At 37.1% G+C, this 25,182-nt stretch overlaps 1 protein-coding gene across 3 annotated transcripts; it reads left to right on the top strand.

The window, feature by feature from the left end:
- The first annotated feature begins 677 nt into the window (after positions 1 to 677).
- UBA3 (ubiquitin like modifier activating enzyme 3) lies at positions 678 to 24,813 on the top strand. 3 transcript variants are annotated; one of them, XM_060022873.1, is made up of 18 exons: positions 678 to 720; positions 907 to 948; positions 2,815 to 2,935; positions 4,512 to 4,592; positions 8,532 to 8,614; positions 11,313 to 11,393; positions 15,655 to 15,698; positions 16,051 to 16,115; positions 16,425 to 16,580; positions 17,859 to 17,961; positions 18,098 to 18,211; positions 21,540 to 21,593; positions 22,133 to 22,169; positions 22,255 to 22,336; positions 23,257 to 23,357; positions 23,473 to 23,536; positions 23,625 to 23,679; positions 24,014 to 24,813. In XM_060022873.1, exons 1-18 carry the CDS (start codon positions 701 to 703, stop codon positions 24,100 to 24,102), a joined length of 1,392 nt encoding a protein of 463 aa, XP_059878856.1. In that variant the 5' UTR covers positions 678 to 700; the 3' UTR covers positions 24,103 to 24,813. The 3 variants fall into 3 exon arrangements, with proteins under 3 accessions (XP_059878856.1, XP_059878858.1, XP_059878857.1); XM_060022875.1 differs by lacking the exon at positions 16,425 to 16,580; XM_060022874.1 differs by lacking the exon at positions 907 to 948 and having other exon boundaries at positions 696 to 720.
- Positions 24,814 to 25,182: the final 369 nt, after the last annotated feature.

The raw sequence follows: 25,182 nt of genomic DNA, 5'->3' as shown, positions 1-25,182 counted from the left end.
TGAAGACAGAAGTGCCCAAGGTCTCATAATCAGTGGAGAGTTAAGGATTTAAACTGTTTCTTCTGACTCTAAATCTCATTCTTGTCGCACTCCAAGAAAGGATATACATATATATGTACGCACACTAATATTTTTGAACATGGTTGTTTTTCTGTATCCAGCCATCCAAACAAGCACATGCATGTGCGCACGGGGACACACACAGACACACACACAGACACACACACAGACACACACACACAGACACACACACACACACACACACACACACCTATCTATCTACCTACATATCTACCTATCTATCTCTGACTCTGGAAGAAAGTATTCCAAAATTCTATCACCATTTATCTTTAGGTGATGAGATGCTTTGCATATACATAAATTGTATAAACAATGTATTACGTCTGTATTCTCACACAGCATAACATTATACACTAGTTTTCTCCAATTAAGTGTATTTAATCAAGATTTTATTTACAAAGAAGTCTTTGAAGCCACGGGAGCCTGGCACAGGCAGCCCCATTAGCCCCGCCTCCTCCCCGCCTTCCCCGTCCCTCTTTGTCGTCCCCGCCCCTTCTCCGGCCCCGACCCCGTCGCCGGCCCCCGCCTCCTTTGCCGGCCCCGCCTTCTCCCTCCCGGCCTCGCCCCGCCCCTTCGCTCCTCCCGCCGTGGGGGTTCCTGGGAAGAGGCGGAGAACAATATGGCGGATGGCGAGGAACCGTAAGTACCCGGGTTCTGCAGGCGCCCCGGGCCGGGCTGGGTTGTGAGAGAGCGCGGCGGTGGGCGGTCGTCGCCTCCACCCGGGGTCCCCCCCACCCTCCGCCCCGTCCCCTCGCCCCTCATCCCCTCGCGGCGCCCAGTGTGTAGCGTGATGCTGACCCTTCTTTTATTCTCTCTTTCTTTTAGGGAGAAGAAAAGAAGGAGAATAGAGGAGCTGCTGGCTGAGAAGTTAGTGCTGCCGGGAGGCCGGGGCCCTCTCCGGGGACCCCCGCCTCCCCCCACCCCAGGCCTAGGGGACCAGCCGCAGCGGGCCCGGGGGGCTGGGAGGGGGGCACCCGGAGCGCAGGCTGCGCCGCCTCATCCCCCGAGCCCCGCCCGCAGCCCCAGGGGCCCGGCGGGCCCTCCTGGTCTCTGTCTCGGGCGGGCGCCGGGCCCGAGTAGCGCGCACAGATCCCGCGCTGGCCCGCCGGGGTCTTGACTTAAAGGTCTTGCGGACGGACCCTTGCGACCCCCTCTTCCTCCATCCCAAATTGTCAGAGCAGTGACCTTGTGAGAAGGGAATCTTACTAAAACACATGAAACGGACACTAGGCCGTTTTGGGCCTTTCGTAAACACTGAGACAATAGTATTAATTGCAAACTTTTTATGAGAACTTTATGTCAGGTATTGTACTAAGCACTTCAATCATTTGTGCAAAATCATTGGCTCTTAAAGGAGAGTGTTGACTCCAAAGAGCTTATTTTCTCCGTTAATTACACACCTTATTTCATATCAGATGCTTAGTTTTGTGCAGGTGAGACAGGTTTAAACGAAGTGTTTTCCACCCTGGGCAACACCACATATTTTTTCTTCCTCCTTATGTGGGAGGGGAAGAAAGTACTCTTGCAGTGGGCGTGGTGAGTTAGTATTAATTTCTGGGCCAATTCCCAGTAGCAGGGCCTTAGAGTCTTTAGGTATCTTCCTCAGAAAGTTGAATTTCAATTGCAAGAGGACTTGGAACAAGTTTAATTTCACATTTCTTTCCACCTTTCATTTCCTCTCCACTTTAAAATGACAGCCACAATTTGAATATTTACTGTATACCAAGTATTGTACTAAGGCGTCTATGTGGATTATCGCTTTATCCTCATTCTGACCTTAAGAAGTAGGTACAAACAAGCTACAGATGAGGTTTATGACTGTTAAGTAATCTGCTTAAGGTCACAATGCTATTAATTGTGGAACCAAACCCAGCTGTGACATCAAAACCTATGGTCTTTATTGCTAGGCAATACTCGGTCCCTTTTGTAAAAATTGGATATACTAATATGTTTGAAGGTAGAAATTGTGGGATTATAGGAAATTTGAAAAATTAAAAATAATCACAACGAAACATGATCTTGCAATGAGTAGAAAATACATGTATTTTGTTAGAGGAGTCCCTCGTTACTCAATTGTATGTTCTAAAAGATTTCTAGATGGTAATGCCCATCTGTGGCATAATTATAACCTAAAACATTCTTTGTGTTTAGTGGCAACAGAAACCACTTCATAGTCCTAAGAGCTTCTTTTTTGAAAATTAGGACCTCTCAGAGAAAAATGTTTTAAAGTTTCTCTCATGAAAAATAATCTTCAAGTCTCACCTTTCAGACTTGGAAAGGACACATGAATTGTGTTAGATGTCAAGCATTAGGATTCTGGAAGTGGAGGGCTTTTATGGATTTTGTTTTTCCTTGTAGGTTATATTTCCTGTTCCAAGTGTGTTCATAGAACAGATTGGGCAGTTTGCAGTGATCTTTAGTAAATTCCAAATGTTTAGAAAGCCCATTTCTCACTGATTGACCAGTATCCCAAGTTTGATCTTAGGTTGTTTTAGGAACCCAGAAACATGTCGACTGACTTATTTCCTCAAACATGTGCAGTTCTTACCTTTAAATAAACTGTATAATAGCAAGAAAAGACAGTAAAAGCATAAGCATAACCACATGGAATATTACCCTTTTTATTTGAGCAGGTCTGGTGTCGTTACCTTTTCATTTGGGGAAACCATAATAGTTGTAGGTGTGGCTTTTTCATACTGATCTTTGCAGCTGAATTTACTGTGTTCTGTGCAGAATGGCTGTTGATGGTGGGTGTGGGGACACTGGAGACTGGGAAGGTCGCTGGAACCATGTAAAGAAGTTCCTCGAGCGATCTGGACCCTTCACACACCCTGATTTCGAACCGAGCACTGAAGTGAGAAACGTTTATTTTTAAATAACTCCTCTAATAGTTTTATGTTTCAAAGGCAATAAAATGCTTCCTTTTTAATTTACTCTTATAATAAAAATACTAATAAAATTGTGTAAGTTATCTTGAAATACTAAATGGAATATTTGCAACTGATTTTATTTGAATGACTAATATTTGAGTTGTTTTCACATTTCTCATGTAACATGTTGAAAATTTTCAAGAGTAAAATGACTTCATAACCTCATTTAAAATTCTAAGTTATACTTCACTTAAAATTCCAGTTTAAAATTAATTTTGAGACACACCTTTTTAGCCCTGCTATGAGAAATTTAATTTTCACAGGAATATAGATGTGCTTGTTTAAATTTTGAAGTTTATTTGAAATGAGCATCTTTGCTTAGAATTGAATATAATTAATTGCATGTTAAAAAGTATAAAAAATATGTGACTTCTGTATAATAGAGGAATAGAATTTGGAACTGGTAGTGTCTGACCTAAAGCAAATGTTAGTTAGAAACAACTTGTTTTTTATTACAAGGTAGGAAATATTCCTTTACAGTAAATTTTACAGTAAAATTTTATGTCCTTTTGTATTGATGAAGAGATGTTTTGAAATAGAAGTATTGTGCTGCTCCTAAAATTAAGGTTCAGACTCTTGGGTTTGACTCGGTGTCTTATCTGAATAACTCTTCTTTCCTTGAATCTTGGACAGAATTGACAGTATTTTCCATTTCTTTGGATAATCCAACATATTTTCTTGTGCTTCTAAAAATTTTTTTTTAGCCTAATAATTTAAGATACTTCTGTTAAGTGGTTGTTTCTGCTGATAGGCAATATTCTGAGAGCTTTGTCTGTTTTTCTTCCTGTCATCTCATGTTTTGTAAGTTTAACCCACTGTATTCAAAAGCAGCTATTATTGTTCTTGCCTTTTTTTTTTTTTTTTTTTTTTTGCGGTACGCGGGTCTCTCACTGTTGTGGCCTCTCCTGTTGTGGAGCACAGGCTCCGGACGCGCAGGCTCAGCGGCCATGGCTCACGGGCCCAGCCGCTCCGCGGCATGTGGGATCTTCCCGGACCGGGGCAGGAAACCGTGTCCCCTGCATCTGCAGGCAGACCCTCAACCACTGTGCCACCAGGGAAGCCCTTGCCTTATGTTTTTTAAAGACCTCTAAACACCTTATGCAGTGCTTGATCTTCAGTTCTTACAATTTTTACACTTTTCTATTTGTAAGAAGTCAGTTAAATGAGTTTGATGCTTTCCATCCCTTTCAAAGTTAAAAAAAAAAAGACTACTCTTAACTAGGCTTAGTTTTTCTTGTTAGAAATACCGTTTTAATTTCATACAATAAAAGTCAGTTTAAAAACATTAAAGTTGGAACTCTGAAATCGTTAGGGTTATAGAATTTCTGGTTCTACCTTGTTCATAAATTTAATATAATTTACTAACTACAGAGGCTGTTCTTTATCGTCAGTTGCATTTTTCATGGAAACCTCAGAAGCTATTTTATGGTTTGTTGCTTTATTGATGCTACTTAAGGTTTTTATCAACTAGATTTTAATACGCCTTTTCGTTCTTTACAGTCTCTCCAGTTTTTGTTAGATACGTGTAAAGTTCTAGTCATTGGAGCTGGCGGCTTAGGATGTGAGCTCCTGAAAAATCTGGTAATACAACTATATAATATGAAGTTTTTTCTTTATGATAATTAAACCTTTTTCCTTTTCTGTCATTTCTTTGTTATGATTGTTAACCGTTTCTCCTGAGCCTTTGTTAGATAAGTTTAGCAGGTCAAATTCCAGATAGTAATTAAAACAATCACGTAACTTAACTTTTTAAGCCCTGAAGTCCTCGGCTATAAAGTTGTTGATAGAAATTCTTACTTCTCTTTTCTTCTCTGCTTTTTATCCAACAAATCTTTGTGCTTCCTCTTGCAGAGAGCTCATTAATTCAGTGAAGTAAATAACAAAACTGGTAACTCATATTTAACATATAATTTCAAAGAATTTATTATTTCTTTTGTCCCTCAAAATAACCCACTTAGGTGGATGGGACACTGTCTCGTTTTATATAGAGGGGAGACACAGGTTCAGGGATGTTAAATGACAAGTTTTTTCTGGATTATGGTGATGTACCTGGAATCCAATCCAGGCCGTCAGTTCTTAGGTGTTTCACTGAACCATTAGGTCATTACATGATCTAATCATATAGTAACTTTTTTAAGACCATATGGTAGTATACCCATAAAATTTGGGGGAGCTAAGCCTTTTTTTTGGTCAGTCTGTTTTAAATGACTGTTGTCTTAAGAGACGGTACTATTTAGTGAAGCTGTTTCTGTATACTGGTTGGAAATACATACTTTGTGACTTAATTAGTTTCACTGACTTTTAAAAATTAATTAATTTATTCTTTATTTTTGGCAGCATTGGGTCTCCGTTACTGTGCGCGGGCTTTCTCTAGTTGCGGCGAGCGGGGGCTACTCTTTGTTGCGGTGTGCGGGCTTCTCATAGCAGTGGCTTCTCTTGTTGCAGAGCACAGGCTCTAGGCATGCGGGATTCAGTAGTTTTGGTGCGTGGGCTCAGTAGTTGTGGCTTGCATGCTCTAGAATGCAGTCTCAGTAGTTGTGGCACACTGGCTTAGTTGCTCTGCGGCATGTGGGATCTTCCCGGACCAGAGCTTAAACCGCTGTCCCCTGCGTTGGCAGGCGGATTCTTAACCACTGCGTCACCAGGGAAGTTCCATTTCATTGACTTCTGATAACTACAGTAGTAGCTCTTTATAAGACTTTTATCAGTTTATTTAGCAAAAATGGATAAGGGAAGAATTGATGTGCAGCTGTTGTATGCCAGCCTCATGGTTAGTATGTGGGAAAGTGGAAATGCTAGAGTAGGCTTCTTGGAAAATGAAGCAGATAACAGCCAGATGAAGGACCTAAAAAGTCAGCCTTGGGAGCAAAGTTTAAATATAAACAGCCACATTAATTTTGCTAGGAAACACTAACATCGCTCCTAGTGAGACTGCAAAAACTTAATACGCTTCATGGTAGTCGGCTATGCTGGGTTCTGTGGGCATTGTAAGCCATCACGATCTGTGTCCTTAATTTGAAATATCATTGGGAAGACAAGTCTCTCACAAAATAAACAGCAGCATGTATGATATACTCTGTGATAGGGTGCCAAAATGACAGTACCTTATCAGACATAAATACCCTTGCAGCATGAGAACCAAAGGATTTATGGAGGATGGGCAGTGGTTTTGTATGCACAAATCCCCTAAATAGTTAACTTTTTCCAAAGCTGTTATTTGCAAATGTGATAGATACCAATTTTAAATGTAAAGTAATTGGAGATTAGATCTGAGGAGTAGTCATCCAGCAACTTTAGGAGTGGCCTTGTTATTTACTGCATTGTAATAACCTCTTACTCCAAAAAAGAAGAAAACTAAGCGTTTTCGGTTTTACCACTTGTTACTTTGCTTGTTTCACACATAAGTACAAAAGAGATATACATACATGTTTTTTCAATTGATTGTAAGCCCCCAAAGGCTCATTCTAAAAAAAAGGGTATAACATTAATATTATTGATTGAGCAAATATTTATTCAGCCTCTTTCTCTGTATACCAGGTACTGTTTTAGATGCTAAAGTTACAGCATCAAACAAGACAGGTGTTTGTATTTGTGGGGCTTATGTTTTAATGGAAGGGAAAAGACAAGTAAACTTTGTAGTATGTCGGATGGTAATAAATGCTATGGAGAAAGGAAGGATGGAAGATATCAATATATAGCCTGGCGGGAAGGGAAAGGGTTCACAAAAAGGTGCTACTTGAGCAAAAAGGTGAGCAAGAACATTCTAGGCAGAGGGAATATCAGGTGCAAAAGCTGTGAAGTGGGAGCATAACTGTTTATGTTCCAGGAGGGCAAGGAGGTCATTATAGCTAAAGCAGAAGTGAGGAAGGAGGGGCATTTTCTAGGAGGATATCAGAGATAATGGGAGGGGCTTGGAGTATCCCAAAAGGCTTGAGGTGCTGCTGTAAGAAGTTTGCCTTTTACTCTGAGTCAGGAAGTCATTGGAGAGATTTAAGCAGATGAGTTGACTCGATCTGGCTTTAACTTGGCTCACTGTGGCTGATGTGTTGAGAACAGAGAAGGAAGCTGAGAGGCTGGTTAGAAGGTGCAGTCATCTAGGCAAGAGGTGAGAGTGACTTGGAACAGGATGGTAGTACTGCAGGTGGTGAGAGGTGGTCGGGTTATGGATATGTTTTGAAGATGGAGTCAGCAGGATTTGCTGATGGATTGGTGTGGGACATAAGAGAAGGAGAGGAGTCAAGGATGACATGATAAGGTTTTTGCCCTGAGCAACTGGAAAGATGGAGTTGGCATTCACTGAAGTGAGGGGGGCTGGGCAAAAAACAGATTTGCTGATTCTGGTGAGCAAGAATGATTGGCTTTGGTTCTGGAAACTGTAAAGTTTGAGATACCTGTTAGATGATGCTTTATGTTATGAGATTGTCTGAAATCACCAGAGCTAATAAGCGCAAGGGCACTCCAAATTCTGGCCAGTAAATTAGGAGTAAAATTCATGAGTGTGGTGAATGGGAAACCAATTTTTAAAAAGTGTTCATATTCTCATGAGTGGGGTGACCAGGTGAAGAACATGTTTTCAGGAGGGGAATTGATCCACACCCTGGCAAACACTTGAGATGGGTCATGTCAGAGAGACTGAGAGCTGGTCGTTGGAGGTGGCAACGTGGAGGTCACTGATGACCTGACAAGTGTGGTTTTCGGTGGAGTGATGGGAGTGAAAGCTTGTTTACAGCAAGTGCAAGAGTGGACTTTGAGAAAGAAAGTACGGACAACTCTTTTGAGAGTTTCTTGCTATAAAGAGGGGCAGAAAAATGGGGAAACTATTGCCAAGTGATTCAATTTGATTACATAAGTAAACTGACCAAGACCAGAAAAGCATAATTGATTATTGAGATCTATTTTTTTAATCTTTTGCTTCTGCTGGTAAATTTGAACAGTGGTTGTACTGTTAAAATATGTGGCATTATCACTGAAACACAAGAGTTCGTTGCTTTTCTCTAGCTGTTTGATTGCTTGCTCTTGACTCTACTTTTAAGATATTTCTTTTAGATGTGCAGTGTATATACATATGTGTGTGTGTTTATAATATAATCTTATAGTCCTGAATGGCGGCATGCTTATGTAAACTAAGATAAAGCTTGTAGGAATTACTTTTAACAATATTCTGAAAAAGAATAGCAAATACAGTTAAGTAGTAAGACTAGTAAAATTAAAATATCTAGCAGCAGCAACAGCAGGAAAGCAACAAACTTTACAGACGTGTTTATGGGATTATGAAACAACTATAGAAATTTTGAGTTATTCTGTTTTGGATATGGACTGTTTAAAACTGAGTAGTTATACTTTTTTGACCTTTTACAAGAACCGTGAATTTTATATATCTTGTAAGACTCTTTAACCGTTGAAAACGATTGTGCAGAATTTATTATTGAGAATTTGTAGATTTAAGACCATTGAAAAGAAATTTTAAAATTTCAGATGTGAGGAAACTTCTGCTTAATTGGATTTTTTTTATTCCCACAGGCCTTGTCTGGTTTTAGACAGATTCATGTTATAGACATGGACACTATAGATGTTTCCAATCTAAATAGGCAATTTTTATTTAGGTAAGTTTTAATATCTTATTTTAAAATTGTGATAATCATTTGAACTTGAGTACACTGCAGTTTAATAATTTTAAAAACCACTGAGAGGATAACACTAATTTTATTAAGAAAATAACTACTCTCCCATCTTAGGTAAAATTTTGCAGCAAAATTTTGGGCATTCTGGTGAAAGAAGTTTTGTAAGCAAATATATGTTTTTGTTGTTTTTTAGGAAATCTACAAAAGGTGTATGTGATTTTGGGGTGATTGTGCCCTGATGACAATGAGTGCAGCTCTTTTCTTTCTGTTGATTTCATAAGAGAACCATAACTATGTATTAGGCCCTCGTGAGATATAGTGGTGGGGACTTACGAGCCAAGATTTGAGTGGTGACTCTGGGGCAATGAAGTTGTGACAGAGTTTGAACTTTTTATAGAAGGTGAAAGAAAATGGTGAGTTAAGGAGAGGAAACCCAGGAGCAAGTGAAATGGAACAAAGAGGGATAATTACCTTAGGCATACATGACATAGAGAAGGTAATCTAAGAGCAGCTTGTTTGAAGTGACTTTAAAAACTGGAAGTAGGCCTTATATGCAGATATGAGGAAAAGTTCATTAATAAATTTTAGTATGTAGCATTTAGGGGCTTGAATGGCTTAGATAAATGTATCTATTTGTTAATCAAAGAATTATAGATACAGAGAGATAAGGACTTTTTTCTCTCTCTCTGATGCTTATAGAGTACTGACAGAAAGCACTCAAATAGTTCTAGGTATGCAGGATGAGGTTAGGTTAGCAGAAAAGATAAAATTAAGTTTGTGGAAAATCTTAAAGAGATTGAAGGGTGGGTTAAACTAAGTCAGGTTAATAAAGTATTGTAATTGTGTGAACCCTACATTTAACTTTTAAGGTTTTCATTTGTTGGTTTTTTTAAACCTCGAAATTTCTCTTCTCTTGATAGAAAAAGTTTGTGGGCCCTTTCCAGTCTGACAAATTTTTAGTGTATGACTGCTCTAAAAAAGACACCACTGATTGGGAGATTGGGATTGACATATATACACTAATATGTATAAAATGGATACCTAATAAGAACCTGCTGTATAAAAAAATGAATAAAATAAAATTCAAAAGAAAAAGGAAAAAAAAAGGCACTACCAAATTGATTGGTTATTGATAATAGGCCATGCGCTTTAATTTTGGGCTGAAATAATAATTGAAGATCATAATGACAGTTAACATTTGTGGAGTGCTTAGGATATATTAAGTACTTTCTAAGCTCTTTATCTATAGTACCTCTTTTAATCTCAGAGCAAACCCCAGGGTAGGTACTTGTTTTCCAGGTTAGGTAATTAGGCCACAGTGTCCTGCAAGGATGATGTATATAAAAGGCCATTTTGCTCAAAGTGCAGTTTTTAGGTGGAGCAATCTAATCCCCTAATTCTGGAATGATAAAGTTGCAGCTCCCACAGAAACCATCTAGGAGTTCTTTTATTTGGGATCTATTATGAAAGCACATACAATGCACAACCTAAAAGATTCTTGAAACTCTATTTTATCATCTTTACATACCTAAACAGCTCTGTCCAGAGTAGTTGAATGCAGTACTGAAATCAAGGTGCTTGACTTATGCTAGAGCCTCTTCTATTGCAAGTTAGGACAAAGTCAGAATAAAACTCTCATCAGAAAAAAAAAAACTCTTATCAGAAGTTTTGAGTCAAAAAAGCATCCTGCTGTATTAGGAGAAAATTGACCTGGTAAAGCATTTTTTTTTTAATTCCAATTTTAAATAAAATATGATTTTATTAGGCACATTGATTTTTTAATATTCATTTATTTTTAAAGTGTTTATTCTGTGCTTAGTAGGAAGGAGTACAAAGAGGTAAGAATATGGTAACTTTCTTCCAGTTGTTCATAGTCTAGTATGATAGACCTATGTATATAACCAAAAATACGTTGTGAAAAAGTAGTAATGAAGAACTTGTTATGTATACATGAGGGAGTGATTTGTTTCTGTGAGGAGAATGTGGAAATATTAGGAAAGAAAATACCATTTGTACTGAGGTTAGAAGAGAGAATTCCTGTCCTTTCCTGTCTGTAGCTATGGTTATTATCTAGGAGTGACCTTTTGAGGTCTTTTAAGTTTTACCTTCTTGAAAATATTGGTAACGTTTGCAATTTTAGATAATGCCTTTCGAATTATTCCTTCAAAAACATGGTTATGCCTTCTTATGGGGCACAAAAGTTACTACTTAATCAGCACACATGGGAAGATAAGTGAACGTTCTTGCATCCCTAGGACCTCTCGAATTTATTTCAGCCAAGACCTGCATAGTAACACCTTGAAGTTCTGGGGTTTTGGGCAAATACTTGGAAATCTCTGGATCTGGGATAATTTTTTGCATTGGGAAACACAACAGTGAGAAGTGGCTAGGAAACATGCTGTTATTATGCTTTACCTTAAAAAAAAAGCACTGTTTATATTTTTACTTAAATACTTAATTAGACTTGTCAATACTTGTAAATACTTAATTTGGAATATCAACAAGGGTTGACATTTAGTGTTGAATGACTAATTTTTCATCAGAAATATTTAGGTAAAAATATTCCTCTAAATAGCCTCCAGATAAACTCACCGTGGATATTTTTATGTGTGAAAGTAGATTATATAGATAATCTAGATTTATATCGTGAATGATAATTTAAATATAATTTTTCCTGTAGGCCTAAAGATGTTGGAAGACCTAAGGCTGAAGTTGCTGCAGAATTTCTAAATGACAGAGTTCCTAATTGCAATGTAGTTCCGTATCCTTTTGACAAATAAATTACTTAATACGTAACTTTTTGAAGCTTTTTATTATTATTATTATCATTATACAGGAGATGTTTAACATAGAGAATATAGATAAGCAAAAGGAAAATAAGCAGCAGCAGTAAGCTTATTACTGTGATACCTGCTGGTAACACTTAGTTTAATGTCCTACCAATCTTTTCTTTTTAAGGTTATATAAATTTTATAAATGTAGCCAGTGCCATCATTTATTTTGCCTTATTGCCCTTAATTTCAGTTTCAGTTGCATATCTCCTCTACTAGACTCTGAGTTCGTAGGTTGGATCCCATTAATCTTTTTTTTAAATAACTATTTATTTGATTTTATTATTTATTTTTGGCCGCATTGGGTCTTCGTTGCTGCGCGTGGGCTTTCTCTAGTTGTGAGCGGGGGGCCACTCCTCGCCGTGGTGCACTGGCTTCTCATTGCGGTGGCCTCTCCCATTGCAGAGCACGGGCTCTAGGCTCGTGGGCTTCAGTAGTTGTGGCTCACGCGCTGTAGAGCACAGGCTCGGCGGTTGTGGCACATGGGCCCAGCTGCTCTGCAGCACGTGGGATCTTCCCGGACCAGGGCTCGAACCTGTGTCCCCTGCATCAGCAGGCGGATTCTTAACCACTGCATCACCAGGGAAGCCCCCCATTAATCTTCGTGTCGCCTTACCATAGCAGGCAAAGTAAAGAGTCAGTATATTATTAGTTAAATGGAAGGTGTGTCAGAGTAAATATATTTTTATAAGAAATATATTTTAAAAAAGGACTGTTCACACTTTGTTGATTCCCATACCTTTAGATCCAGGGAACTTTTAGTATTTTTTTAATTATTATTTTAATTATTTTTTTTTTTGCGGTGCGCGGGCCTCTCACAGTTGTGGCCTCTCCCGTCGCGGAGCACAGGCTCCGGACGCGCAGGCTCAGCGGCCATGGCTCACGGGCCCAGCAGCTCCGCGGCATGTGGGATCTTCCCGGAGCGGGGCATGAACCCGTGTTCCCTGCATCGGCCTGCGGACTCTCAACCACTGCGCCACCAGGGAAGCCCGGAACTTTTAGTATTTTATAGAAATTTAGGAAATGGGATTTGTTATGTTGGAAATACCACAGGATACAAAAATCAACATACAAAAATCAATTGTATTTCTCTGTACTAGCAGTGAACACATGGAAAGTGAAATTTAAAATACAGTGCCATCTACAACCACTCAAAAAAAGGAGAAATACTTAGGTGTAAACTTAACAAAATAAGTATGGGTCTTGTATGCTGAATACTGCAAAATGCTAATGAAAGAAATCAAAGGAGATCTAAATAATGGAAAGATACTCTGTGTTCAGGAATTGGATGCTTCAGCATACTAAAGATGTCACTTCTCCCCAGATTTGTATACAAGTTTAACATAATTTCTATCAAAATTCCTGCAATTTTTTTTGTTTCTCCAGATGGAATTATTCTAAAATTCATAGAGAAGGGCTAAGGAACACCTAAGATAATACTGAGAAAGAATAAAGTCGGAGGAATGACTAGCCAATTTCAAGAGTTATTATATAACTACAATAATCAAGAGTGTGTAGTATTGCCAGAGAGATTGGCACAGATCAACGGAACAGAATAGAGAAACCAGAAATAGCCATGTGCTAATATGGCCGATTTATACTCCACAAAGGTGCAAAAACAATTCACTGGAGGAAGGATAATCTCTTCGCTAAATTCTGGTGGCAAAAAAATGAATCTCAAACATCAAAATTACAAAAATAAACTCAAAATGGATCATAGATTTAAGTATAAAATGTAAAACTGCAGAACTTTGGAAGATAATGTAGGAGAAAAATCTTTGGGACGTAGGGCTTGATGAAGAGTCCTTAGACCACATTAAAACATGATCCATAAAAGAAAAAAAGTGGTAAATTGAACGTCATCAAAATTAAGAACTTTTACTCTGTGAAGGATCTTGTTAAGAGGATGAACAGATAAACTACACACTGGGAAATACTTAGGAAGTAGTTATCTGACGAAGGACTCATCAAGAATATATAAAGAACTTTCATAACTCAAAAGTAAAAAATAAACAGTGCAAATAGAAAATTGACAAAAAATATGAAGAGATACTTTGCTAAAAAAGATAACAAAAAGCACATGAAATATGTTCAGTATCACTGGCTATAAGAAATCCAAATTATGATCACAATGAGATATTACTACACACCTATTAGGGTAGCTGAAATGAAAAATAATAATAAATGCTGGCAAAGATACAGAAAAGCTGGATTACTTGCACATTGCTGGTGGGAAATATAAAATGGTATAGCCGTCTGGAAAATAGTTTGGCTATTTCTTGAAAATTTGAATATGTACTTTACATACGACTCAACACTTTCATTCCTGGGCATTTACCCTAGAGAAATGAGTACTATGTCTACATAAAAACTTGTTCTCAGATGTTCATAGCAGCTATATTTGCAGTAGCCAAAAACTGGTAACAACCCAAACATCTGTCAGTAGGTGAATTGTTAAACTGTGGTACAGTTAATACCGTATATACAATACACAATTATTGTACTCAGTACAATAATACTGAGCAGTAAAAGAACTAACTAATGAAATACAACTTGGTTGGATATCAAGAGCATTATGCTGAATGAAAAATGCCAATCTTAAAACACCATATATTGTATGTTTGCATTTTTATAGCCTTCTTCAAATGACAAAATTATGGAGATGGAGAACAAATTAGTGATTGCCAGGGATTAGGCGTGGTGGAAGGGATAGGTGTGACTATAAAGGGGTAGCAGGACGGAGATATTTTTGGTGATGGTATAGTTGTTTATCTTAATTGTGGTGGCTACACATATCTACATGTGTTTAAATGACAGAACTTTACACACACGTTGTACCTGTGTTACATTTGTGGTTTTGATATTGTACTATAGTTATATACGATGTTACTGTTGGGGGAAACTAGGTGAAAGAAATATGGGACACCTGTGTACTGTCTTTGCAAAAATAAAAAGTTTAAAACTGCAAATTCAGGTCCATATAGGGAGAAAGAGGGGGGAAAAAAAGTGTGCACACTCTTTGTCTACCCCCATTATTAAGATCTGGGAAACTTTAGGTATTTTGTAGAAATCCAGGAGGTGGGATTTCTTGGTTTGGCTCCTGCGTCTCCAATTTTTGTTCTTCCAGTGTTTGATTCTCTTTTGACCTTTTCTAGCTTTTCTAGCTGCAGCTTATGCCTCTTGTTTGCCTGGCATTCAAAAGGAATAGAGGTCTGAGTGGGTGAAGGCTAGAATTGAATGTATTTTTTATAACTTTATTTGTAGGCCAGAATAAAAAAATCTAGGGCAAACATATGTATTGTCCCTCTTTTCTCCATTTTGCTTTCTAAAATATGTAATGCATGATTTGTTTTAGGGGAGTGTAATTTATATGTTACTAAATAAATTTGCTTCATTTGAAAAATTAAAAAATTTTTTTTAGCATATATATGCTGTTCAGATGTTAACTACTGTGATTCACACCCACAGCCAATTTTGAATGGGGTTCCCTTGGCACCCACCAGGCTGGGGAAGCCTGCAGATATGGTGTGGGTTGGGTAAAAAGAGAGTCTTGGAAAACTGAGTTAAATGAGGAAGAAAATTCATCTCTCCCCCTCTCCAAGGGAAAAAAACCAATAACAAATCATTAGCACCTGAAAAAGCTATTGGAAACATGTTTTCTAAAAATTAGCTTTGCAGTAACTTTTTTTTTAATTGACCATATCTGACATACAACACTGTATAAACTTAAGGTGTACAATGTGTTAATTTGTGCAGTAAATTAACTTCTAAAATCCCCTTTCTAAATGGGAACTATAATGTGCCTGTTCCCTTCACTAAACAAATGTTTATTGCCTCTCTGCTTGGTGCTGGTGGTTGAAGGTACACATTCTGTTTTCCCAGGGCTTATGGTTTTATATAAGAACTGAAGCAGAGCAGAAAGTGTAACAGAGACACAGTTATAATGATATGGAGGTTTGGAGATGAGAGAAACTACTCTATGTGGTTACGGCAGAGTAGTGTTTAGAAAAAAGGTTTTTCATGGGGTGGGATTGTGTTCATTTTGTCAGATTCCTTGAATTCCCCTGCTTTGAACACTGATGACTTATGTCTTGTTTTAAATATACATTTATAATTTGATCCTTATGGAATTGTTGAATTCATTTTGCAAGTTAAAAATTTAGCAGCTTAAGTTCCTTTACTTATGTTCAGACATTTCAACAAGATTCAGGATTTTAACGACACTTTCTATCGACGTAAGTTTTCCACTTGAAATTAAATTCTCACTAAATTCTTATTATTTTTTAGTTGCTGTCTGTTTGAAGATTGCTAGCTATTTGAAGCCTGTTTCTTTATTTGCTTTCATTTCTTGGTGTTGGCTTTTCAGGAATGTTGTTGACTGAAAAGAGAATGGCACTGTTTTAATTCTTAGTTGGCACCATTAGGTGCATTTTTATCTGCTCTCTTGAGTAAGGATTACTCAAGGAGTAGAAGCTGTGTGTGTTTGTTTTATAATGAAAAATGGTTTTTTGTTTGTTTCTTAGAAATTGTGACTTACTTCGTGCAGCAGCATTTTAAAAAACTTAACTTGCATTTTTTTTCTCGTAGAATTTCATATAATTGTATGTGGACTGGATTCTGTCATAGCCAGAAGATGGATAAATGGCATGCTGGTAAAGACTTAGTGTTTTTACAGTTCTCTGAAGTTCTTCCTGCTGCTCTTAACGTACTAAAAATGAGACTTTTGTGTCATATTTTTGAAAAATCAGAGTTTATTCAATTTTCAGTAATAGGTGTAGTTCACTGTTTATTGCCAGTCATTAATTTTCAGGTGAGGATGTAAATTGCTACTAATGTAATCCCTTGGTTTGTTATATTATTACTCAATAATGTGATTGATTTACAGAATTACTAGATAGCATTTCCCTTTTTTTGAATTCTTATCCCCCTCTCCTTATAAGCCCTTCAAATAATTTTCCTAGATATCTCTTCTAAATTATGAAGATGGTGTATTAGATCCAAGCTCCATTGTCCCTTTGATAGATGGGGGGACAGAAGGTTTTAAAGGAAATGCCCGGGTGATTCTGCCTGGAATGACTGCTTGTGTTGAATGCACACTGGAACTGTACCCACCACAGGTAATCACAAAAGCACCCGCATCTGTTTTATAGTATCTTGGGGTAGAATAAGGATTGAATTATTAAGACTAGTCAATATTTAGGATTCTTTAAAAAATTTATTTATTTTTAGCTGCATTTGGTCTTTGTTGCTGCGTGTGGGCTTTCTCTAGTTGTCCTGAGTGGGGGCTACTCTTCGTGCGGTGCACGGGCTTCTCAGTGTGGTGGCTTCTCTTGTTGAGGAGCACGGGCTCTAGGTGCGCAGGCTTCAGTAGTTGTGGCACGTGGGCTCAGTAGTTGTGGCTCGTGGGCTCTAGAGCACAGGCTCAGTAGTTGCGGCGCACGGGCTTAGTTGCCCTGCGGCACGTGGGATCTTCCCAGACCAGGGCTCGAACCCGTGTCCTCTGCATTGGAAGGTGGATTCTTAACCACTGTGCCACCAGGGAAGCCCTAAGATTTTTAATTAGGGGTCCACGGTGCCACCAGGGAAGCCCTAGGATTTTTAATTAGGGATAACCATATTTTAAAAATCATGCTAAGAAGAAAGATTATAAAATATGAAATTTTGCTCTGAGGAAAGATATAATATAGACTGAATCTCATCATTTTGATACTGTTCTCATAACTCATTTGTATTATTTTTTTATTTGGAGAGTAGAGATCAAGAGATCAATTACAAAGTTATATGTTGGGATAGAGCTGTAATCTATTTTCTTTGGTCTTTGCCTGTATTGTTTCAGGGAGCTAAAGATACCAGGGATAAGAATGATATTTCTAAAGATGGGGCTCTTTAATTTACATACCCACTTTAAAAGGCATTTAGAATTTTGATTTATAAATATAAATAACTTTATTAGTATCTACTTGGAATTGATTTAACTGTGAATTTATTTTTATTTTGGCTAATTTTATATCTTCAGATATGAGTATTAGGTAAACATAATAGAGTACTCATATTTGAGAATTTATTCAGCCCTTCCTTCTAACAAAGCTTAAATTTATATACTTTGTAAATATGTTCTAACATATTTACATGTTCTAACAAAGCTTAAATTTATATACTTTGTAAATATAGGGCAAACCTATTTTTTTAGGCAGATCAACTTAAGTGAAGTGACTCAGATCCTCTGTGTTAGTTTCAGAAGCATTCTTAATGATATAAAATGTTTTCTTTCTGTAAGGCTAGGATGGCTAGGATGAATTATAAGAAAGTGTTACAAACTAGATCATAACTAGAAGTTACATTTTAAAGTAATTTCTTGCTTAAAATCCACTAAAAAAGGCAAACTGTGGTTTTAGGTTAATTTTCCTATGTGCACCATTGCATCGATGCCCAGGCTACCAGAACACTGTATTGAATATGTAAGGATATTGCAGTGGCCTAAGGAGCAGCCTTTTGGAGGTAATAAACCTAATTTCATAATCTAGAATTACATAAAATGTTTGTCTATATTATTTATTTGGATAATTGTATTAAAAATAAGTTGATTTATGTTTACATGTTTCTGTCTTCCCTTCCTTTTTTTCTCCTCTGACAGAAGGGGTTCCATTAGACGGCGATGATCCTGATCATATTCAGTGGATTTTCCAAAAATCCCTGGAGAGAGCATCACAATATAACATTAGGGGTATTACGTATAGACTCACTCAAGGTAAGTTAGTGAATGGTCGTATATTATGATCTTAGGATGAACCCTTTTTCAGGAGGTGGGATGCCTTGGGGGAAATAATTGATGTGATTTCAGATAGTACTATCCATTTGGGATTCAGTAAAGGTGCCCCAAATTTGGTAGGAGGGAACTGAGTTTACTAGAATCCATACTACTTCTTAACTAGAAGGAATTTAATAAAATTATTGAATCTTATTTACTTAGGGTTGGAAGAGGCCCTAAGTCGTCCAGGTCGAGCCATTTATTCACTTCATCTTTTGCTGAAGAGCAATTTATCCCTTCCTGGGGCAGTCTATTTCACATTTGGACAGTGTTGTTAAGACAATTCTTCTGTACATTGAGCAGAAATCTCCATCTCTAGTGTGGTCTGAGTATTGTCCCAGAGTATGCCACATATACATTTAATTCTCTTTTAAGTAATAGCCCTTAACGTATTGAACCCTCCAAATCATTATCACTCCCATCAACTTTCCTAGTTCCTTTAACCCTTTGACAAGTTTCATGACTCAAGTTCCCATCATGTTTTTTTCTAACCATATTTTAGTCATCCATACTTCTCTTAACTATCCAGGTGAGAATGCAGTGCTCTAGGATGGGTCGTATGATAAACTTCTGATCATTGATGCAATCTTAGAGGAGAGCAGACTTTTTTAGTTTTTGTTGTTGTTTACATTGATGCTCTACTTTTGATTCTTTCAGGTTACTGCCTGTTAAAAGCTGGAGGTTTTCTCCACATATACAATTGTTAAGCCACATCTCCCTATTACAGATTTGGCAGTTATGGGGGGTGGTAGTTTTTTCTTTTATACTCAAGTATAGGTCCTTATAAGTTTATTCTTAAATTCAACTGGCTTTTCTCTCTTTATATATGTATATTCTTTTATGCCTTCCAACTTGTGTATTTTTAGCTTCATATCACTTGTTGTTTTGATAATCATATCCTTTATCTCTTTTCCAAATAATTAATTAAAAATTTTAACAAGACTAAACTAGCTGAGAACAGACATCTGAATCATACTTCTGGTCAGGCCCTTTTAGATTTATCTCCTTCTGTTGATCATAGCTTCTTGAGTACCTCACGTTTCTTTGTCTTGTTCACAAGGATGTCATGAAAGGCCTTTCCAGATGCTCTCCAGAAGCCTATCCTCCACATTTCCTTGGGTTGCAAAGCTAGTCACAGTAACTAAGTCCTGTGACTTGTCTCAATGAACAATTATAATGCTCAGTTTTAGTGATCACTGTTTCCTAATGTAGATACTCTCAGTTCACCCTTCCTAGAATTTTGTCCAAGATCATCAAGTTCACCAGAAAGAGCTTTGTGTTTGTGAAAATATGCCATTTCTCTCCTGTGATTATTTCCTTATGTTTACTAATGTTCTGGTTTGTCATTTGAAAATTCCATTCTTATACACTCCTTGTTGCTCTTATACACTCCTTGTTCCCCTCCTCTGACCTGCTTTGATCCCAAGCCTGATCCCACCTTAGAGCTTTAATACTCCTGATCCTAACACCTGGAATGCTCTTCCTTGGATTCCCCTTAGGGTTGGCTGCTTATCCCTCAGGTATGAACTGCACCATTTCCTGATCATTCAACTGAAAATGACTTGTAAGCCATTCGCTATTTTACCTTTTCATAATTGCTCAGAACTAATGGTAGCCTTGTTTTTCTATGCGAAGAATATTTCATACTTAACACTCTAATACATCCCTGTTCTGGGGGCCTTTGCCCTTGGTGTTTACTCTACAGAATTGCTCTTTCCCCAGGTCATTGCATGGCTGGGTCTTTCTCATGGTTTAGATTTCAGCCCACATTATCACCTCCCCAAGGAGGTCTTCCCTGACCATCCAGTCTAATGGACTCCTCCATCACTGTAAGAGCAGATAATTTTTTTTTTACTGCTCCTCTGTTCAACACCTAGAACAGAGTCTGGCATATAGTGTACATTTATTTGCTAACTGTTTGAATTAAAAAATGAATTCTTTTCGTCCTGATCAGGAACTATATAAACTCATTTCAATATGTAGTCTCAATTATCCTTCCATACCTTTTAGCAAGGCTTGGCGTGTACTTCTCAGCCTGAGGATGGAGGGCCTTGACAGGGAGTACAGAAGCCAAATTGGAAGTGAAGTCCAGATTTTTTGAAAAGGGGTGGGGGACAGGGGCGTATCTTTATCATTTTCACATTGCTTTTATTGGACAGCGTCTCTTCAACTCCTCCCTGTTTGTGACTACCTGTTCCTCCTTCTAGTATGTCCTGCTCTATGTGTTTCACTGGAGAGCTTCCAGTAATCATGAGGTTAGCTCCTCCCTATTTCTTCTTTCAGAATTAACTTTTTAAAACAGCTTTCCAAACTTAACTGCCTTCCTTTCGCGCCTTCTTAGATATTTCCCTTTTTTTGAAGTTTTTAAAACCTGCCTACACCTGAAGTCTTGGGAACACATCTTTCAGGGCTGTCTCACACTCTAAGATAATATGGCTACTTTTCTCTGAATTTTTGCTTTTCTAAAATGAACAGTACAAATATAGTTACAGAATGTTTATTTTGTACTTAAAAAAATGGTTTAAGGTGGGGCTTTGTTCATTCCTAATTTGTGGATACTGATATGAAAAAAGTGGGGTAGAAATAGAGAACTACGTTTAATATTTTGTGTAGTCCATATTGTAGAGTGAAACAAAATGATTAGGCACAGTTTTTGTTTGTTTTAAATTTTTGTGAATAGAACAGCTAAAACTATTAGATGAGGAAAAATTAGGTAACTGTTATTCTCCTACTTTATTTTACTCAAAGCTTACTGAGTATAGTATAGTATATTGTATCGGTTAAAGTTATGCACTTTAGGGCAGAGCTGGGTTCATATACCACCCCTATCACTTATGAGGTGTATAGCTGTGGATGTTGTTAATTTCTCTCAACCTCATTTTCCTTATTTTAAAAATCAGAGTGATAAGACTAACATGATGTTATGAAAATTCCGTAATATTTTATTTAATCTTCATACTGCTCCTGGAACAAAATAAACACTCTAATTTTTAGCAGTTATTAATATATTATTGTCTCATCTTTATATGAAACAGTGTGAAGAATTTACTATTCTTTCCTCCTGTAACTTGCTTAAGATTCTGAACGTGACAGAAAATAATGTGAATGTGAAAGAAGGTTGTTTCATTGTTAAGCTTAAGTCTATTTTCTGACCTGAAAGCCCGAAAAATCAAGTTATGGAAAATGATATTAAATCATCATATTGTCTAATTTAAGATACCTACTTTTTAAAAGAAATGACCACATTTTAATCAGTGTATTTTTTCAGGGGTAGTAAAACGAATCATTCCTGCAGTAGCTTCCACAAATGCAGTCATTGCAGGTGAGGAAAAATGGCCACTACTTAATTTTGTTTTCTTTCCTTCAGGTTTTGATTCAATACCTAAATTGATATTTCTTCAGCTACTTGATCTCAGAAAACTGGTGTTCTGGGAATTTGATTATCTTCTTGGGTGGATGGTGGTATAATCAAGCTGCCCCCAAAACCACAAAACAAGCTATTGGACCCTTTATATATTTTTCTTACATTATATCATAGATAAAGTGCTCTGTAATAAGGGGACATTTTAGTGCCATTTCTTTGTAATCAGTGTAACAGGCTGCACAGTAATCTGAAGAAGAGGGAGAAAAACATGAGGTGGTACTCTATCATTTGGAGTATATAAAACAAATATAAAATGTTACTTTCTCAGTTTTTACAAATAAGAGTGTTTATGTATGTATTTTTCTATCTACTTACTTTGTAATCAATAACCTTGTAAATTTATCTGTACTGATTTATAACTGACTTTTTAAAAACTTCTAATTTTAAATGTCTAATTTTCATTGAGTTAAAGCACCTTTATTTTCTCTCCACTGTAGCTGTGTGTGCCACTGAGGTTTTTAAAATAGCCACAAGGTAATGGATTTCATTTTTAATATATTTGTAAATCTGTGTTTTGATCTGGCTCAATTACATAAGAATGAACATTTTTTCATTACAGTGCATATATTCCCCTTAATAATTACTTGGTATTCAATGATGTAGATGGACTGTACACGTACACATTTGAAGCAGAGAGAAAGGTTAGTAATAGTATACTAATGAAAACTTTTTTTTTTTTTTTTTTTTTTTTTTTTGCGATACGCGGGCCTTTCACTGTTGTGGCCTCTCCTGTTGCGGAGCACAGGCTCCGGACGTGCAGGCTCAGTGGCCATGGCTCACGGGCATAGCCGCTTCACGGCATGTGGGATCTTCCCGGACTGGGGCACAAACCCGTGTCCCCTGCATCGGCAGGCGGACTCTCAACCACTGCGCCGCCAGGGAAGCCCGTGAAAACTTTTTTGATCATGCATATTTTTATTTTTATTTATTTATTTATTATTTTAAAAAATTTATTTATCTTTGGCTGTGTTGGGTCTTCACTGCTGTGCGCGGGCCTTCTCTAGTTGCCACAAGCGGGAGGTACTCTTCGTTGCGGTGTGTGGGCCTCTCATTGCGCTGGCTTCTCTTGTTGCAGAGCACAGGTTCTAGGCACGTGGGCTTCAGTAGTTGTGGCGCGTGGGCTCAGTAGTTGTGGCGCACGGGCTTAGTTGCTCCGCTCCGTGACATGTGAGACTTCCCGGACGAGGGCTCAAAACCATGTCCCCTGCATTGGCAGGCGGGTTCTTAACCACTGTGCCACCAGGGAAGTCCCTGATTTTTAAATATTAATTACTGGCTGGAAATGTGAATGAAATTGCCCACACCCTTTCTAAGTATTTTCTAACTTCCAGAACCCTACTTACTGATATATCTTTTGTAATACTGTATCCTGAGATAAATACTGTATAGCAAAATAATTTAGGAAAAATGGCCCTTTAGGAAAAGCAGGTTTTAAAACATAAAAATTTGTTCATAGGGAATATGCATGATTATTAAAACAACTTGATTTTCGTTTCCTCATTATAAAGAGACTGTTATTGGTACATGTGCCACTGTGATTTGTGTGTTATTTTATATCTAGGAAAACTGCCCAGCTTGTAGCCAGCTTCCTCAAAACATTCAGTTTTCTCCATCAGCTAAACTGCAGGAGGTTTTGGATTATCTAACCAATAGTGCTTCTCTGTAAGTGTTCAAGACTTTTGTTATGTTGTAGAAGAATTTTTGTGACTTTAAAGCTTTAAAAACTAGGATTGTTTTTTAAAAAGTGATCTTTGACTTTGTTTTCCTTATAATTTAGGCAGATGAAATCTCCAGCTATCACAGCCACATTAGAGGGAAAAAATAGAACACTTTACTTACAGGTGAGCAGTGTTCAGTTTTTATTTTTTTCCACAAAATTATATTAAAAGTTTAATTTCACTTAATGTGCTTTACATTATTGTTTTTTAGTCAGTAACCTCTATTGAAGAACGAACAAGGCCAAATCTCTCCAAGACATTGAAAGGTATTTTAAATGAGTATATTTACTAATACTAATCAATTTCTTCTTTTTCTTTTCCAGTAAAAGTAATAAATGCCTCTTCTAGATTTACTTTTAATGCTTTTAAATGGTGCTACCATCCTACTTATATCTTTAGCAACATTAATAGAGTTTATTGCTCTTTTAGTAGAATATTAAAAAATCTCTAGGAAATCACATATAATACTACCTTGATTAAATAAAGAGAACTGGATTTTGATCTTTATCTAGCCCAGGATTCTTTATAGTTTGTATATGTGTGTATTACCTATTTTGTTGAGTTTTTTTGCTTCGGTTAATTGTATATTTTTTCTTTTAGAATTGGGACTCGTTGATGGGCAAGAACTGGCAGTTGCTGATGTCACTACACCACAGACTGTACTGTTCAAACTTCATTTTACTTCTTAAGGAAAGGAAATCTGCACATAATAGAAAACTCATGAAAATATTATACTTCTTGGATGCTAAGAAATTTAATAGATGTCATTTTTAGCATTAGTGTTGCTGGAATTTGATTTTTTTTTTTTTATAATGAGCCACTGTTTTTTAACTTTGTAACTTTCCCTTGAAGACAGAATTTCGGGGTTGGTGCTTGTCAGCATTTTCATTAGTAATATGGAAAATGGTGCCCGGAGAGAGAGACTATGAGCAAATGTATTGCTTCTTTTAGAGGAGGAGGCAAACGCCCTCTTGTATATGAATTTTGTTATGGTCAAAGAATGCATTCTTCAGTTTTCATTTGAGCACCCACATATACAAAATATGTCCCTTTTAAAAAATAAGAAAATTAAGTTTTAAATAACATTAAATACTACAGCCTGACGTCTAGAGCATATTGAACATAGCCTACTTCTTGCTTGATCTAATATTCACTTAATTGTGGCTGTCCAAATGAATACTATTGCAAAAGTTATCTTGTCCGTAATAATTTGTAAATGGTGTTATAGCTGAATACCTGTGCATGGAAATGGGAAGTATTTTCGTGTGTTTACTTGCAGTGCCATAGAGGCCAGTATGCCCAACATTAAAGCCAAGACATGGATGTTAAAAGAGTTTAATGTTTAAACAGTTATCACTGATGCTTTCACACTATTTATTAATAAAATCATATATTGTCTATTTTTCCCACTGAAATTTTTTAAAGTATATTAAGGATAGTAAGTAGTTCTGTAGTAAGGTAGAAATAATTTTTAAATATGTAGCAGATTTACTAATAGGAAAATTTTATGGTACTTGAATTAATATTTTAGCCACAATAAGTATCTACTGATTTAATTTTCTCTAACATAATAAGGTAATGAAATGGAATGACTCTATTTTTATATTAACGCCTCTTAAAATGCTTTTTTCCCCCTCCTAAAGGACTAAGGCTTAAAACAAAATTAAGCATAAATACTGAAAATGAGTTTTAGTATCTTAGTGTGGGAACATGTCGTACATGTTCTCTGTTTTTGACTTGGATGGCAGTTTTCTATTTAAAAGCTTTAT

Source organism: Delphinus delphis, chromosome 10 (genome assembly GCF_949987515.2).
Source record: "Delphinus delphis chromosome 10, mDelDel1.2, whole genome shotgun sequence".
Lineage (NCBI taxonomy): Eukaryota > Metazoa > Chordata > Mammalia > Artiodactyla > Delphinidae > Delphinus > Delphinus delphis.
This window is presented reverse-complemented; position numbering and strand designations above follow the sequence as displayed.

Coding starts and splice junctions, on each gene's coding strand:
- UBA3 (XM_060022873.1), top strand. CDS start 701: ATGGCGGATGGCGAGGAACC. Junction 16,581..17,858: donor TGGAACTGTACCCACCACAG/GTAATCACAAAA, acceptor CTGTGGTTTTAG/GTTAATTTTCCTATGTGCAC. Junction 22,337..23,256: donor CATTTGAAGCAGAGAGAAAG/GTTAGTAATAGT, acceptor TTTTATATCTAG/GAAAACTGCCCAGCTTGTAG.